The sequence below is a fragment of the Mesoplodon densirostris genome, chromosome 19 (assembly GCF_025265405.1).
Source record: "Mesoplodon densirostris isolate mMesDen1 chromosome 19, mMesDen1 primary haplotype, whole genome shotgun sequence".
NCBI classification, from domain to species: domain Eukaryota; kingdom Metazoa; phylum Chordata; class Mammalia; order Artiodactyla; family Ziphiidae; genus Mesoplodon; species Mesoplodon densirostris.
In genome coordinates this window covers 29,430,773-29,449,382 of record NC_082679.1, presented here as the reverse complement: position 1 = coordinate 29,449,382, position 18,610 = coordinate 29,430,773, and the positions used below count along the sequence as shown (strand labels likewise).

Genomic DNA, 18,610 nt, shown 5'->3' with positions numbered 1-18,610 from the left:
GATTTCTCTTCAGAAATCATAAAAGCCAAGCATCAAAATCTTTAAGTGCTGAAAAAAGGAACTGTGAACTTAAGAATTATATATCCAGCAAAAATATCCTTTCAGGAATGAGGGCAAAGTAAGTACATACCCTAATGAAGACAAACTTAAAGAATTCATTGCCTGGAGACCTGCTATAAAAGAAATGCTAAAGGAAGTGCTTTAGATAAAAGAGAAATGGCAGGGCCTCCCTGGTGGCGCAAGTGGTTGAGGGTCCGCCTGCCGATGCAGGGGATACGGGTTCGTGCCCCGGTCTGGGAGGATCCCATATGCCGCGGAGCGGCTGGGCCCGTGAGCCATGGCCGCTGGGCCTGCGCGTCCGGAGCCTGCGCGTCCGGAGCCTGTGCTCCGCAGCGGGGGAGGCCACAGCAGTGAGAGGCCCGCATACCGCAAAAAAAAAAAAAAAAAAGAGAAATGGCACTAGAAAGAATCTTGGAATTTCATGAAAGGGTACAGAAATGGTAAATATCTGGATGCATATATACCATTTTACCAACATCAGGGACAAAAGAGAGGACCTCGCTATAGACCCTCCAGTAAAACAATGGACCTTTCTGTGCCCCAAAATCAGATGACTCAAACGAAATGGACAAATTCCTTAAAACCACAAGCTGCCCAAACACATCTAAGAAGAAATATGTAACCTGAATGGCCATATATTTATGAAATAAATTGAATTCATAGTTCAAAACCTTCTTACAAAGAAAGCTCCTAAATGGTTACACTGACAAATTATAACACATTTAAAGGGGAAATAATGCCAGTTCTTTGCAATCTCTTCCAGGAAGTACAAGGGGAGGAATGCTTCTAAACTCAAGACAAGCATCACCCTGATACCACCGAACACATTATAAGGGAACTACTGATCAATATTCCCCCTGTGAGGTTTTGCTCTGTAATAAGAAATATATATATTTGGTCTTCATGCACATTTCTGGCTCAGAGCTCACAAAACCCTTGGAATTTCCTGAGTGATAAGAGCAATGAGAGCATCTATTGTTACAATATTTGGTCTCTTGTACCCAGTTCGTAAAAATGTTTCAGAGCCATAAAGTTGAAATGGGTGTCTTGTTATTCATAACAAGCCCTTTTCAACCACAAGTGAGTTTATGTTAATGAGGTGGCTTCTGGAAATCCGCAAGAGATGGAGGCTTATTACCAGGGTAACAAATAATCTAGTAAGTAAACTGGTTTTCTGAGTCCTGTAAGCCACCCTAGCAAATTAAAGGAACCCAAGAATGAGATCTTAGGAACGTCAGATTTATAGCCAGTCAGTCAGAATCATGTGACAACCTGGACTCGTGTTTGGCATCTGAAGTGGAGGCCAGTCCTCTGGGAGTAAGCCCTCAACCTTCAGAATCAGATGCTGTCTCTGGGTAGATAGTGTCATAATTGAGTTGAATTGTAGGACACCCAGCTGATGTTTGAGAATTGCTGGTGGTGGTGGGGGTGGGTGGGGAAGACCCACGTGTTGGAATTGGTATCATAATTGTTATTCCAGAAAATAGATGCAGGGGACTTCCCTGGTGGTCCAATGGTTAAGACTTTGCCTTCCAATGCAGGGGGTGTGGGTTTTTTTTTTTTTTTTTTTTTTTTTTTTTTTTCTTTTTGCGGTATGTGGGCCTCTCACTGTTGTGGCCTCTCCCGTTGCGGAGCACAGGCTCCGGATGCGCAGGCCCAGCGGCCATGGCTCACGGGCCCAGCCACTCCGCGGCATATGGGATCCTCCCAGACCGGGGCACGAACCCGCATCCCCTGCATCGGCAGGCGGACTCTCAACCACCGCGCCACCAGGGAGGCCCGGGGGTGTGGGTTTGATCCCTGGTCGGGGAGCTAAGATCCCATGTGTCTTGCAGCCAAAAAAAAACAAAACATAATGCAGAAGCAATATTGTAACAAATTCAATAAAGACTTTTAAAATGGTCCACGTCAAAAAAAATTTTTTGATTAAAAGAAACTAGATGCAAAAATCCTTAAAGTACTAGCCAATCTAATCCAGCAATATATAAAAAGTATAATACACTTAAATAGTCACAGCCAAGTGTGGTTTATCCCAGGAATGCAAGACCAATTCAACATTTGAAAAATCAGTGTAATTCATTATATAAATTAAGAAAGAAAACTACATGATTATCTCAATCTGTTAAAAAAGATCAACACCCATTCATGATAAAAAAAATCAGAGAAATAAAAATAGAGTGGAACTTCTGTAACCTGATAAAGGGTGTCTACCAAAATCTACAGATGACACCATACTTAATGGTGAAAAGCTGAATGCTTTCTCCCTCAAAATCAACAATGAGGTAACTCCCATTTAACACCATATTGGAAGTTGTAGACAGTGCAAAGTGGCATACAGATTGAAAACTATTTTTGCAGATGACATAATTACGTAAAAAAATTAACATGAAATATACCCTCAAAAAACTCCTGGAACAAATCAGTTTAGCAAGGTTGTAGGATAAAAGACCAAAAGACAAATATCAATTGTATTTTTTATATATACAGTTGATCCTTGAACAACACGAGTTTGAAGTGCACAGCTCCACTTATACATGGATTTTTTTTTTTTTAGGGTAAATACCTACTACTACACCATCCACGGTCGGTTGAATCCACAGGTGCAGAACCAAGGATCTGGTGGGCTGACTATAAAGTTATACGTGGATTTTTTTTTTTTTTGCGGTACGCGGGCCTCGGACGCGCAGGCTCAGCAGCCATGGCTCACGGGCCCAGCCGCTCCGCGGCATGTGGGATCCTCCCAGACCAGGGCACGAACCCATGTCCCCTGCATCGGCAGGCGGATTCTCAACCACTGCGCCACCAGGGAAGCCCCTATACGTGGATTTTTGACTGCAAGGAGGGTCAGCGCCCTTAACTCCCATGTTGTTCAAGGGTCAACCATACTTTGTTGTTCAAGGGTTAACTCCCATGTTGTTCAGGGGTCAACTATACTTTGTTGTTGGTAACTCCCATGTTGTTGAAGGGTCAACTATACTTTGAGCTATAAATGTTCAAAGGTTCAACATTTGAAGAATGAGCAATTGGAGTTCAAAATTAAGAAATCAGCAGTACCATTTAAAGTAGCACTTCCCCCACCCACCCAAAAAAAAAAAAAAAAGGCGCAACATCTGTAAACTGAAAACCTGCAGAACCCTGATGAAAGAATTCAAAGAAGACCTAAATAAATGGAGATATACACTGTGTATACCTGTTGATGGACTCAGTACTGTTAACATCCATTCTTCTAAAATAGATCTATATAAATGAACAGTTGAAATTAAATCTCCCACTATATTTTTGCAAATGTCGACAGAGTGTTTCTAGAGTATAATGAAAAGGCAAGGAATTATAAGAGCCAAAACAATTTTGAAAAGTACAAAGATGGAAGACTCACTACCTGATTTCAGGAGTTTAAATCTTCAGTAATCAAGACAGTGTGGTACTAACAAAAGCTCAAACACATAGATCAGTGGAACAGAATAGAGCCCAGAAAAGGATTCATACAAATACAGTTAATTGATCTTTTTTACAGAGATACAAAGTCAGTTCAATGGAGAAAGCATAGTCTAGTCTTTAACAAATGGTGCTAGAACAATTGGATACCCATATTTCAAAAAGAAAAAAAAAATTGACCTATACCTATATCTTAATATCTTATATAAAAACAAGTGTATTGCAAAACTTTCAGAAGAAAACATAGGCAAAATCTCTGGGTTAGGGAAAGAGTTCTTAGATATGACATCAAAGGAGAATCCATAAAAGAAAATCTTATAAATTGGACTTCATTAAAATTAAAGCTTTTTCTCTGTGAAGGACATTGTTGAGTGAAAAGAAAAGGCACTAAGAGAAAAATATATGTAAATCATTTGTCAAAAGACTTCTTTAACCCAGAACTCAAAACGCAACAATAAGAAAAGTACCCAATTTAAAAATGGGCAGAAAATTGGAACAGACACCTCACCAGAGAAGATTTAGACATTTCAAAACTGCAAATTAACACCACAGTGGGATAGCTCTATACCTCTATTAAAATAACTAATTTTTAAAAATGACAATGCCAGGTGCTGGGAACTATGTAGAGCAACTGGGAATCTAATAACACTCCTGGTAGGAATGCAAAATGATATAGCCATTTTGGAAAACAGCTTGATGGTTTCCTATAAAGTTACCATGTGATTCAGCAGTCTCCTGGCTGGGTACCCAAGAGAAAGAAAAATATCTTTACACACAGAACATGAATGTGAAACATTCATGGTAGCTTTATGGTAGCTTTATCCATAATGAACAAAAACTGGGAACAGTTTTAAGTGTTCCTCAGTTGTTAATAAAGTTTGGTACATCTATGTAGTGAAATGTATTCAGGAATAAAGAGACTAACTATTGGTGATTCAGTAGCATAGAAGAATCTCAAATGCATTGTGCTAATCAAAGAATCCAGACTCAGAATACTGTGATTTTATTTGTATAAAATTTTTACTTAGGACTTCCCTGGTGGTCCAGTGGTTAAGAATCCACGTGCCAATGCAGGGGACACAGGTTTGATCCCTCGTCTGGGAAGATCCCACATGCCGCAGGGCAACTAAGCCTGTGTGCCACAACTACTGAGCCTGCGCTCTAGAGCCCACGAGCCACAACTACTGAGCCCACATACCACAACTACTGAAGCCTGTGCACTCTGGGGCCCACAAGAGAAGCCATCACAATGGGAAGCCCACGCATCACAACGAAGAGTAGCCCCTGCTCACTGCAACTAGAGGAAAGCCCATGTGCAGCAATGAAGACCCAGCACAGCCAAAAAAAAAAAATTTTTTTTTTTATTTATATGGGAAAGGTGGAACGACAGCAAAAGGTCATTGGTCGCCAGGAAACAAGATTGAAGATGGATTTCGACTGCTGAGGAGCAGCAGGAGGGAATTTGGGGGAGGGGTGATGGAACTTCTTGATTATGGTGGCTGTCGCTTGACTCTGCATTTGTCAGAGGATTTTATTATATATTACTTGAGACGTGACTGAATGTCTTGTGACCAAGTGTCAGCAAGGATTGAGGAACTGAAATTCTCTTAACTTACTTTGGAAAAATAAATTGCTACAGCCACTTTGAAAAGTCATTTGGCATGCTCTGGTAAAGCTGAAAATTGTTATGTCCTACAATACAGCAACCCTGCTTCTAGATAAATACCCAGATACTCATCGTATGAGAGCATAAGGAGAATACAAGAATGTTTACAGCAGTATTTAATATTTTAAAAAGTGGAAGCAAGCTAAATGTCCACAAGGAAAATGGATAGTGACTCATTTCTGCAGTTGATCCAAGATTTTAAAATATACAAAAAAGAAAATATACAAAAAATACTATATATTTTTATAGATATATAAATTTTAAAATCTAAAGCTGTACATAGGAATTATAAAAATTATACTTAGGATGGGTTGTGTAGGAAAGATAATGGGGACATAGAAGGCTTTAGCTGTACAGTTGACACTTGAACAACACAGGGGATAGGGCTACCAACCTGCTTGCAGTTGAAATTTTGAGTATAACTTTATAGTCAGCCCTCTGTATCTGAGGTTCCGCATCTTCAGATTCAACCAACTACAGACTGTAGTACTGTAGTATATATTTATTGAGTAAAATCCATATAAGTGGACCTGCACAGTTCAAATCCACGTTGTTCGAGGGTCAGTTGTACACAGAATTGAACTGCACAGGTTCACTTATATACAGATTTTTTTCAATAAATATTACAGTACTACACAATCTGCAGTTGGTTGGATCTATAGATACAGAAGCACAAATACAGAGGGCTGACTATGGGACTTGAGCATCTGCAGATTTTGGTATCCAGATCAGGTCCTTTCTAGGACCAGTTCCCCATGGATACTGAGGGATGAATGTACAGAGGTGGGTTTTTTTGACCATATTTAATAGTTAAGTATTTAAATGCTTAAGTGAAATTAATACTTTAGATCTTGCTCTTTCTTGAAATACTTTGTGAAGAAATGATTCTATATTCATAAGTTTTTTAGGAGTGTGACCTAGAATGTTGAATAGTGGAGAATGTTACTTTTTATTAATAAAAGTCGATTTTTTTAAGTTAACATAAAAAATACTGTTCACAGTTGACATGGAAAGTGGATCAAGGGACTTCCCCAGTGGCGCAGTGGTTAAGAATCTGCCTGCCAGTGCAGGGGACACGGGTTTGAACTCTGGTCTGGGAAGATCCCACATGCCATGGAGCAACTAAGCCCGTGTGCCACAACTACTGAGCCTGCGCTCTAGAGCCCACAAGCCACAACTACTGAGCCCACATGCTCTAGGGCCTGTGAGCCACAACTGCTGAGCCTGAGTGCCACAACTACTGAAGCCCACACGCCTAGAGCCTGTGCTCCGCAACAAGAGAAGCCACTGCAGTGAGAAGCCCTCGCACCGCAACGAAGAGTAGCCCCCGCTCACTGCAACTGGAGGATGCCCACGTGCCACAACGAAGACCCAACACAGCCAAAAATAAATAAATAAATTTATTTTGTAAAAAGTGGGTCAAAATTTTTAAATTGTGTTAAATAAGAAAGTAAGCAGATGATTTTATTTAAGTACTTTAAAAGAAAAAATATGAAAGACCACCATAACCCTTGAGTACTCAAAATGGGGTAAACTAGTTAATGGATGATGTTGAAGAAATATTCACTTATATATACAAAAGAAGTCATTGGTGTTTGAGTATGTAAGTCGTGTTTTAGTCTATTTTTATCAGTGGCCTTTCCATAAAAATAACAGCTTTCTGAGGATTTCATTGCATTTCTTTTGGGGCCTTTGGGGGCTCTAGTAAAAAGCATTTTTTTCCCACTGGAGTTATGAACCAATTGAGAACATGGAGATTCAGACTAGCCCCCTTATTACACTAAAGGCTAGGAGAAGCAGCTTAGTGAGAGAATCAAACTAGACTTGCTAATTCCCTACCCACTAGGTCCACCTCCTACCTCAGTCTAGACTGGACCGTCCCATCCAGGGAAAGTGCATCTGCAGAAGAGACCCACTTACCCAGGTCACTGTTTCTCATACTCGCTGGTCCAGGGAAAGAGGGAAGGAAAAAGGGACCAAATTCCCCCCCATCCAAGTGACTCTCTTCACTTCCCTGGGGAGGGTATAGGAGTGGGTAAGAGGCCAAGAGTGTTTATGTGTAGTAAAAGATCTTGTCTTCTGCAATTTAGGTGAGAGAAGAGTAGTTTGTGTCCCCCTCTACCCATTGCAATTTGTCAGCCTCGTATTGTTAGAAATATTTTCTGAAGATCAGTTGAATTAAACTATTAACCAGTATTTAACTGTATTCACAATAGAAAAGAATGTCATTCTTGTCATATGACTTGCCTTAAAACCTTGACTTTTAAAAGTTATATATTTAGGGCCTCCCTGGTGGCGCAAGTGGTTGAGAGTCCGCCTGCCGATGCAGGGGATACGGGTTCGTGCCCCGGTCTGGGAGGATCCCATATGCCGCGGAGCGGCTGGGCCCGTGAGCCATGGCCGCTGAGCCTGCGCGTCCGGAGCCTGCGCGTCCGGAGCCTGTGCTCCGCAACGGGGGAGGCCACAACAGTGAGAGGCCCGCATACCGCAAAAAAAAAAAAAAAAAAAAAAAAAAAAAGTTATATATTTAAAGAGCATTTACTATGGCCTTATACAAGTACCATGTTTCTTCAGTTTAAAAAAAAAAAGTAAATACTTCAGACTTCTTGAGTATTTTCCTGCTATTTAGCTCTACCAAACTAGGTTTTATAAACCTACTCACTTTTTCTTTAATTGCTCTCAGCAAGAATTGTATTGGATAGAATTAGCATGTGATACGCTCATTAGAAGACCATACAATCTAATGGAGAAGACAAATAATTACAGTAGTAGTGATACTGCCAGAGAACCATGGGCAGTATGTTTTGGTTATATGAATGATGAAGAAAGTAATGAAAACAAATATATTTTAAGCAAACATATTGCTTCTGTGTTAAAATATATTTTTGGAGGTTTTATGAAATTTTGAAATGGAAATCCATTACTGGTGATCTTCCACCAGTTTCTTGAAAGTGGCTAATTGGTCATTTCAAATAAGCCAAAGTTACTAGTCAAAATTTAACTCTGAGCTGTATTTTGGAGTTTTTGTTCTTAGTTTTATGTCCTTAAGGTATTTTAGGGGGGAAAATATCTGACATTTTTGTTTTATGAAGCCCTTTAAAATAAAGAACCGGTGTGGCATCATACTGCTTCCTCCAAGATAGCAACCAGCAGGTGAATACCCACTAGATGTCTCCAGTGGCAATCAAAGAAGTCTTTATTCTTCATTCACTAAAATATTGTTTTAATTGTAGAGTTACCTATGAACAAGTAGAGCCAAAAGGTGAACTGTGTATGAGAGAGTATGTGTGTGTGTATGTGTGTGTGCCTGCACACATAGAAGGCATCCCAGGGAATGGGAAGAACATACAGTTTAAGAGTCAGAGCAACCTAGGTTCAAATTCTCGCCCTAAGTAACCTTGGGCAAGTTCCTTAATCCCTGTGAGCCTTAGTTTCCTCCCAGCCCATAAAGAATAATACCTATTTCATTCTGTTCTTACGGAGATTACGCTCAAGGTCTTTCTAAGCCTACAATCTAATGGAACTCTTCAAATAAGAATGGGTCAGGCACATTTTAAGAATAGCTTAGTGCCAGGTAGCAAGCTGCCTATAAAATTTGAGGAAGGGGGATACTAAGCAAAATAGAAAACTATAATAGTGCTTATTTTGAAACTCCAGTTTAAATCTTTCTGACTGAAAATGTAGAAAGTGTTAATTTATGGAGTAAAATCTTAAAACCACTTAAATGTGCAACAGTGAGATAGTGGGTAAATAAATGACAAGACATCATGGGAATGATTACAGTTATGAAGAGTATAGATAAGTTTTGATGTGTTACAGCAAAAGCAGAATGTATGTATCTTACAATTAAACTTAGGTTTTGAAAATGTGAAGAGCGACTTCCCTGGTGGTGCAGTGGTTAAGAATCCACCTGCCAATGCAGGGGACATGGGTTCAATCCCTGGTGCGGGAAGATCCCACATGCCACGGAACAACTAAGCCCGTGCACCACAACTGCTGAAGCCCACATGCCTAGAGCCTATGCTCTGCAACAAGAGAAGCCACCATAATGAGAAGCACGGGCCCTGCAACGAGAGTAGCCCCCACTCGCCGCAACTAGAGAAAGCGCGCGCAGCAACGAAGACCCAACACAGCCAAAAATAAATAAATAAAATAATTTTTTTTAATGTGAAGAAAAAAAGGTTTATCACAATAATTGTTAGAGTAATAGAATTATGTTTCTTTCATTTTCCCAGTTTCTCAGTACCAAGAGTTTGCTTTTATAACAAGGAAAATATGTAAGATAGTCATGCTTTCATGGAGCAAAAAATTTCTCTTTACAGACACAGCACAAACTTTAGGTTCCTTAATGCTTGGTTTCATTATTAAGACAACCAAAGAAACAGACCATTAGTCTTAGTTCTTTTACCTACTTAGGCATCGTCCTTTTAGCTATTGTTTTTGTGTCAGGTGTTATAACTCAATGCAGTCAACTTACATATTGATTTGATAATAGAACTAGAAAATTTAATGTATCTTTTTAAAAGCACTGTTTTTCTTTGTTTTCATGTTACAGATTTATTTGAGGTTCCTAGATTATCAAATGGAGCACTCAAATGAATGCAAGAGAAACTTCGTTGCAGTCTACGATGGGAGCAGTTCTATTGAAAATCTGAAGGCCAAGTTTTGCAGCACTGTGGCCAATGATGTAATGCTTAAAACAGGAGTTGGGGTGATACGGATGTGGGCTGATGAAGGTAGTCGGCTTAGCAGGTTCAGAATGCTCTTTACTTCCTTTGTGGAGCGTAAGTAAATAATTCCTATAACATTGGGATCTTTTACTTAATCATTTATTCAGAATACAATTATGGAGCATTTCCTTTAGACAAAGACTGCTAGTCACAGAATGTAGAAGTAACTAGGTCTTAGTATGTATTCTTAAGGAACTGACTGTCATGTGTGAAAAAAGACATGGTAATGCATAAGTTGAAACACTACCTATTATAAAGATATAAACATACGATAGGGAGTGCAAAAAGTGGAGACTTCTCTCAAGATTTTCAAAATTAAAAATAATTATCAGTAGTATGACTTCAGCTTGGTGAATAATGTGAATCCATCAAACCATGTTCCCCAAAGATTTAGATTGACTGTTTTTTTTAAAACTTTTAAAGTAATTTTAAGCTTATAGAAAGTTGTAAAAATAGTAGAGTTCTCCTGTGCCCTTCGCTCAGATTCCCTTAATGTTAACATCTTACAAAACCGTAGGAAAACTGAATATTAACACTGATTATTAACCAGTTTAGAGATCTTACTGCGAAGTCAATAGTTTTCCCATTAATGTCCTTTTCTGATCCAGGATCCCACACTGCCTTTAATTGTCATGTCTCCTTTAGTCTCTTCCATTTGTGACACTTCCTCAGTCTTTAATGACCTGGATGGCTTTGAAGAGCACTGGCCAGCTACTTAGTAGAATGCCCATTGATTTAGGTTTGTCTGATGTTCTCTCATGGATTCAATTGAGGTTATGCATTTTTGTCGAGAATACCATAGAAATCACATTCCACCTTTCTCAGTACATCATACCAGTGAGGTAGGGTACATAATGTGGTTTGCCTTACACTAACTTGGGTCACTTCCTTAAGGTATTGTCTGCCACATTTCTCTGCTATAAACAATAATTTTTCCTTTCTAATAAGTTTCTTTGAGAGTATGCAAATATCCTTTTGCTCACTAGTTTTAGCCTGTGTTAATGACTTCTGCCTGTAATAGTTATTGCTGCAGTATTTACCTAATGGTGGTTTTCTGTTTCTATCATTCCTTCTACACTTAATTATAATTCTGTGAAGAAGAGTTGTTCTTTTTCCTTCATTGATTTATTCAGTTACTTGTGTCAGTATGAGCTCATTTGACTCTATTATTTTATATATAATATATATATATATATACATTACTCTATAATAAAAGTTACTTTATTGCTCAGAGTCCCAGCTTTGGCCATTGGGAGCTCCTTTAGGTTGCCTCCTGTACTCTTTGGATAAGCCCATTATTTTGTTTAATCACTTCCTTACTTTCTGTTCCATAGGCTGAACCAGGCTCAACTTGTGTTTTCCTTGCCCAAGCCTTAGAACCAAGCATGTTTCCAAAAATCCCTTTCCTTCTCTTCCAGTGAGAAATCTGGCTCTAATTATCCATGGTATATTTATTTGTTCAATCCTAGGATACACATAAAGTAATTTTTGGATTGCTAACCCATATCCCTGTTAGAAACTTCCTAACAGAGTACACTATTTGTGTGCAGTTCTTTTTATCTTGAGCCATGCTCTCAAAATATGGTGTTCTATTTATTTAGGTTAGTTATCTTCCTCTCTCCTTTGCGTGTGGTTCATCTGTAGTACTCTTAGGTTCATTTGTGACTGTTGTGACTGTTTATATTTTGTTTTGTGTCCCCCCGCCCTCATCATGGTTACTTTAAATTATTTTTATTTTTAGAGTACCTGGAATATTGCCATTATTCAAAGAGAGCTCTACAAAAAGATACACTCAAATATTGTTCCTTTCTCACCTCTCCTGTGCCAGTCCCACCCCCCAATTCTTTGCACTCCATTCCTACCAACTCTCTGCTGGTAACTAATCACATTAGTCCCTGGTGTATCCATCATGCATTTCTTTTTACACAAAAGAGCTGATACACGTGTATTTTCTCATAGCTTCTTTTTTCTTACATGAGAAGCATATTATACTCTTTGCACTTTGCTTCTTTCACTTAACAGTATATCCTGGAAATCACTCCATATCAGTTCATAGAGATCATCTTTATTATTTACAACTCCATAGTTATTGGGTTGGCCAAAAAGTGCCTTTGGTTTTTAAGTAAAAATAAAAGACATATTTTTCATTTTCACCAAGAACTTTATTGAACAACATATTCATCCTTTTGTTCCACTACCTTCTGCCATTTTTCAGGCAACTTCATAATTCCATCTTCCCAAAACTTTTTATCTTTTTGAGCAAAGAACTGTTCCTGGTGCCTTTTACAGTCTTCCAGGGAATTGAAAGTTTTTGTATTAAGAGAATTTTGTAAAGACCTAAATAAATGGAAATCTGAAGGTGCAGTGTCTGATGAATGCGGTGGATGAATCAGAACTTCCCAGCCAGGCTGTAACAGTTTTTGCCTGGTCATCAAAGAAACACGTGGTCTTGCGTTATCCTGATGGAAGATTATGCATTTTCTGTTGACTAATTCTGGATCCTTTTTGTCGAGTGCCGCTTTCATTTGGTCTAATTGGGAGCAGTACTTGTTGGAATTAATCGTTTGGTTTTCTGGAAGGAGCTCATAATAGAGGACTCCCTTCCAATCCTACCGTATACACAACATCACATTCTTTGGATGAAGACCAGACTTTGCTGTGGTTGGTAGTGTTTCATTTCGCTTGCCCCACGATCTCTTCTGTTCCACATTATTGTACAGTATCCACTTTTCATCGCCCATTACAATTTGTTTTAAAAACGGAACATTTTCATTACATTCAAGTACAGAATCACATGTGGAAATACAGTCAAGAAGGTTTTTTTCGCTCAACTTATGTAGAACCCAAATGTCAAAGCAATTAACATAACCAGGCTGGTGCAAATGATTTTCAGTGCTTGATTTGGATATTTTGAGTATGTTGGCTATCTCCTGCGTTGTATAATATTGATTGTTCTCAATTAATCTCTCAATTTGATCACTACAACTGGTCTACTGACTGTGGAGCATCGTCCAGCGAGAAATCTCCAGCACAAAACTTCACAAACCACTTTTGACATGTTTGATTAGTCACAGCACCTTCTCCATATACTGGCAAAAATCTTTTTTTTGCGTTTCAGTTGCGTTTTTACCTTTCTTGAAATAATAAAGCATAATATGCCGAAAATGTTGCTTTTTTTCTTTCATCTTCAATATTAAAATGGCTACACAAAAATTCACCAATTTTGTTAAGTCTTCTTTTAAATGCACACTGATATGACAGCTGTCACAATCTAACAAAATTGTTTCAAATGAAGTTAAAGACAACTAAGTGCTACTAGAGCCATCTTACAGAAAAAAATGAACCTTTTGGCCAACCCTGTAGTACATTGTGTGTACATACTTTATTCAGTCATTCAGTTTATGGGCATATGGGTTATTTACAGTATTTTGCAATTACAAGCATACTGTTGCAATGAATAATGTTATGCATATGTATTTTCATATTCTTGGAGGTATATCCTCTGGATAGATTCCTAGAAGTGGGATTACTGATGTAAAAGGATGTAAATCTTTCATAGTTTGCCAAATACCCTTCCAGAATGGTTGTATATTTTTTTAAATTATGATAAAATGCACCCTCAGCCATTTTTAAGTGTACAATTCAGTGGCGCTAAGTACATTCACAACATCGTACAACCATCACCACTATCCATTTCTGGAACTTATGTAACATCCCAAATTGAAACTCCATACCCATTTAATAATAACTCCCATGCCCCTATTCCCCCACCCCCAGGTAACCTCTGTTCTGCTTTCTATCTCCATGAATTTCCCTATTCTGGCTACCTCATATAAATGGAATATTTGTCCTTTTGTATCTGATTTATTTTACTTAGCATAACGTTTCTAAGAATTTCAGTCCTTTTTAAGGCTGAATAATATTCCATATGCATATAATACCACATTTCTGTTTATCCTTTCATCTGTTGATGAACAATTGAGTTGTTTCTACTTGTAGGCTATTATGAATAAAGCTGCTATGAACATTAGTATACAGTTATCTCTTTGAGTCTCTGTTTTCAGTTCTTTGCAGTATATACTATGCCTAGAAGTAGAATTGCTAGATCAGGGGCTTCCCTGGTGGCGCAGTGGTTGAGAGTCCGCCTGCCGATGCAGGGGACCACGGCTTTGTGCCCCGGTCTGGGAAGATCCCACATGCAGTGGAGCGGCTGGACCCATGAGCCATGGCTGCTGAGCCTGTGTGTCCGGAGCCTGTGCTCCGCAATGGGAGAGGCCACAAGAGTGAGAGGCCTGCGTACTGCAAAAAAAAAAAAAAAAAAAAAAAAATTCTAGATCATATGGATATTCTATATTTAAATTTTTAAGGACCACCAACTGTTTTCACAGCTGTGCCATTTTACATTCCCTCCAGCAATGCAGCAGGGTTGGTCCCCATCCTCACCAAAACTTTATTTTTTGTTTTTTTGATAATAGCCATTTGACTTGGCTTTTGTTTTTTTGTTAAGTTGTAGAAGTACTTTATGTATTCTGAATATTAATCTCTCATCAAATACATGATTAGCAAGTATTTTTCACATTCTGTGCATTATCTTTTCACTGTCTTGATTGTGTACTTTGAGATACAAAAGTTTGATATAGTTCAATTTGTCTATTTTTTCTTTTTTTGTCTGTGCTTTGGGTGTCATAATCCAGAAATCATTGCCAAAGACAACATTATGAAGCTTTTCCTCTATGTTTTTAAATTTGGTAACAAGTTTTTTTATTAATTTATAACATGTTTCATGTGTACAGTGTTATATTTTGATTTCTGTATACCCTACAGCATGCTCACCACCAAAGTTTAGTTTCCATCTGTCACCATACAGTTGACCCCCTTTACCCATTTGCCCTCCCCACCCCCCATAACTACTACTCTGTTCTCTGTATCTGTGGTTTTGGTTTGGATTGGTTTGATCTGTTCTTTGTTTGTTTGTCTCTTTGTTTATAATCCACATATGAGTGAAATCATATGGTATTTGTCTTTCTTCATCTGACTTATTTCACTTAGCGTAATACCCTCAAGGTCTATCCATGTTGTTGCAAATGGTAAGATTTCATCTTTTCTTATGGTTGAGTAGTATTCAATTGAATATATATATATATATATATATATATATATATATATATATATATATATATATATATATATATACACCACATATTCTTTATCCATTCATCCATCAGTAGGGCTTTGGTTCTTTCCATATCTTGGCTATTGTAAATAATGACGTGATGAACACAGGTGCATAAATCTTTTCAAATTAGTTGTATTCTTTGGACAAATACCCAGAAGTGGAATAGCTGGATCATATGGTAGTTCTGGTTCTTAATTTTTTGACAAATCTCCATACTTTTTTCCATAATGGCTACAACAATTTACATTTCTTCCAACACTATGAGGGTTCCCTTTTCTTCACGTCCTCTCTAACATTTATTATCTCTTGTCTTTTTGATAATAGCCATTCTGATTGGTGTGAGTGATATCTCATTGTTTTGATTTACATTTCCCTAATAATTAGTAATGTTGAGCATTTTTGCATGCGCCTGTTGGCCATTTGTATATCTTCTTTGGGAAAATGTCTGTTCAATACCTCTGCCCATTTTTTTAATCCAGTTCTTTGTTTTTTCTTGTTGTATGAGTTATTTCTATTATTTTGGATATTAACCCCTTCTTGGATATATGATTTGCAAATATCTTCTATTCAGTAGGTTGTATTTTCATGTTGTTGATGGTTTTCTCTCCTGTACAAAAGCTTTTTAGTTGGATTTAGTCTCACTTTATATTTTTGCTTTTATTTCCCTTGCCTGAGGAGACATATCCAGAAAAACGTTGCTAAGACCAAGATCAAAGAGTGTACTGCTTATTTTCATCAAGGAGTTTTATGGTTTCAGGTCTTACATTCAAGTATTTAATCCATTTGGAGTTGATTTGGGTGTGGGTTGTGAGGTAGTGGTCTAGTTTCATTCTTTTTCATGTGGCTGCCCAGTTTTCCCAGTGCCATTTATTGAAGAGACTATTCTTTCTACATTGTGTGTTCTTTGCTTCTTTGTTGTAAATTACTTGTTCATATATGTGTGGGTTTATTTCTGGGCTCTCAGTTCTGTTCCATTAATCTCTGTGTCTGTTTCCTACAAATAACATGTTACTTTGAATACTGTAGCTTTGTAATATAATTTGAAATCAGGGAGTGTGATACCTCCAGCTTTGTTCTTTTTTCTCAGCATAGCTTTGACTATTCGGGGTCTTCTATGTTTCCATATAAATTTTACAATTTTTTGTTCTGTTTCTGTGAAAATGTCCTTGGGACATTTGATAGGGATTGCATTGAATCTGTAGTTTGCTTTATGTAGTATGGACATTTTAACAATATTAATTCTTCCAGTCCATGAGCACAGAATATATTTCCATTAATTTGTGTCTTCAGTTTCTTTTAACAGGTCTTATGGTTTTCAGTGTAGAGGTCTTACACCTCCTTAGTTAAGTTTACGCTAAAGTATTATATTCTTTTTGTTGTGATTGTAAATGGGATTCTTTTCTTAACTGCTCTTTCTGTTAGTTTGTTATTAGTGTATAGAAATGCACCAGATTGTTGAATTTATACCCTGCAACTTTACTATATTCATTTATTATTTCCAAAAGGTTTTGGTGAGGTTTTTTTTAAATATTTAACATTTTTTATTTGGTTGCACTGGGTCTTAGTTGTGGCTTGCCAGCTCCTTAGTTGCAGCATGAATGTGGGACCTAGTTCCCTGACCAGGGATTGAACCCAGGCCCCATGCTTGGCAGTGTGGAGTCTTAACCCCTGTGCCACCAGGGAAGTCCCTGAATTTTATTTATTTATTTAATTAATTTATTTATTTGGCTGCATTTGTCTTCGTTGCTGTATGTGGGCTTTCTCTAGTTGCGGCGAGCGGCGGCTACTCTTCGGTGAGGTGCGTGGACTTATTTCAGTGGCTTCCCTTGTTGTGGAGCATGGACTCTAGGCATGCAGACTTCAGTAGTTGCAGCACGCGGGTTCAGTAGTTGTGGCATATGGGCCCTAGAGTATGCGGGCTTCATTAGTTGTGGCGTGCAGGCTCTAGGGCTTGCGGGCTTCAGTAGTTGTGGCACACGGGCTCAGTAGTTGTGACTCATGGGCTCTAGAGTGCAAGGGCCTCAGTAGTTGCAGTGTGTGGGCTCTAGGGCATGTGGGTTTCAGCAGTTGTGGCACGTGGGCTCAGTAGTTGTGGCTCGTGGGCTCTAGAGTGCAGGCTCAGTAGTTGTGGTGCACAGGCATAGTTGCTCCACGGCATGTAGGATCTTCCCAGACCAGGGCTCGAACCCATGTCCGCTACATTGGCAGGTGGATTCTTAACCACTTTGCCACCAGGGACTTCCCTGAATTTTTTAGAGTATTCTGTATATAAAATCATGTCATCCACAAATAGTTACAGTTTTACCTCTTCTTTTCCAATATGGATACCTTTTATTTTTTTGACTAATTGCTCTGGCTAGGACTTCCAATACTATGTTGAATAAGAGTAGCGAGATTGAGTATCCTTGCCTTGTTCCTGATTTACAGGAATAGCTTTAAGTTTTCATTGTTGAGTATGATGTTAGATGTGCATTTGTCATATATGGCCTTTATTATGTTTTTGGTACATGCCTTCTATACCTATTTTATTGAGAGTTTTTTGTCGTAAGTGGGTATTAAATCTTGCCAGATGCTTCTTCATCTGTTGAGATAATCATATGGTTTTTATCCTTCATTTTGTTCATGAGGTGTATCACATTGATTAATTTATGGATGTTGAACCACCCTTGCATCCCTAGGGTAAATCCCACTTGATCATGGTATATGATCCTTTTAATGTATGGTTTGCTAATATTTTATTGAGTATTTTTGCATCTGTGTTCATCAGAGATGAACCTATAATTTTTTGTGGTGTCCTTGCTGGTTTTGATATCAGGGTAATGCTGATCTAGTAGAATGAGTAGGAAGTATTCCCTCTTCTTTAATTTGTTAGAAGAGATTGAGAGATAGGTATTAAATCATTGAATGGTTGGTAGAATTCACATTGTAAAGCCGTCTGGTCCTGGACTTCTGTTTTGGGGGGAATTTTTGTTTACTGTTTCAACCACTTTACTAGAGATGAGTCTATTAAAATTTTCTATTTCTTTATGGTTCAGTCTTGGAAGGTTGGATATTCTAAGAATTTGTCCATTTCTTCTAGGTTGTCCAATTTGTTGTCATAGAACTATTCATAATATTCTCTTATAATCCTTTATATTTCTGTGGTATCCTTGTTATTTCTCCTTTTATCAGAGCCTTCTCTCTTTTTTTCATAGTCTAGCAAACAGTTTGTCAATTTTATCTTTTCAAAGGACAGGCTGTTAGTTTCATTGATCTTTTCTATTGTCTTTTTGGTCTCTGTTTCACTTATTTCTGCTTTGATCTTCATTAGTTCTTTCCTTCTACTGACTTTGGGCTTCAGTCATTCTTCTTTTTCTAGTTCCTTTAGATGTAAGTTTAGATTTATTTGAGATTTTTCATGTTTCTCAGGGTAGGCCTGTATCACTATAACCTTCCCTCTTAGTATTGCTTTTGCTGCAGCCCTATAGGTTTGGTATGTCATATTTTCATTTTCATTTATTTTCAGGTATTTTTAAATTTTTCCTTTGAGTTTTTTGCTGATCT

The 18,610-nt window shown here is 38.1% G+C and overlaps 1 protein-coding gene across 1 annotated transcript in view; it reads left to right on the top strand.

Moving 5' to 3' along the window:
* NETO2 (neuropilin and tolloid like 2) overlaps positions 1-18,610 on the top strand; it is a 74,272-nt gene that overhangs the window by 35,442 nt on the left and 20,220 nt on the right. The window contains exon 7 of the mRNA XM_060084386.1: positions 9,717-9,945. Within this exon, the coding sequence (XP_059940369.1) occupies positions 9,717-9,945 (229 nt within the window). The remainder of the gene's footprint in view (positions 1-9,716; positions 9,946-18,610) is intronic.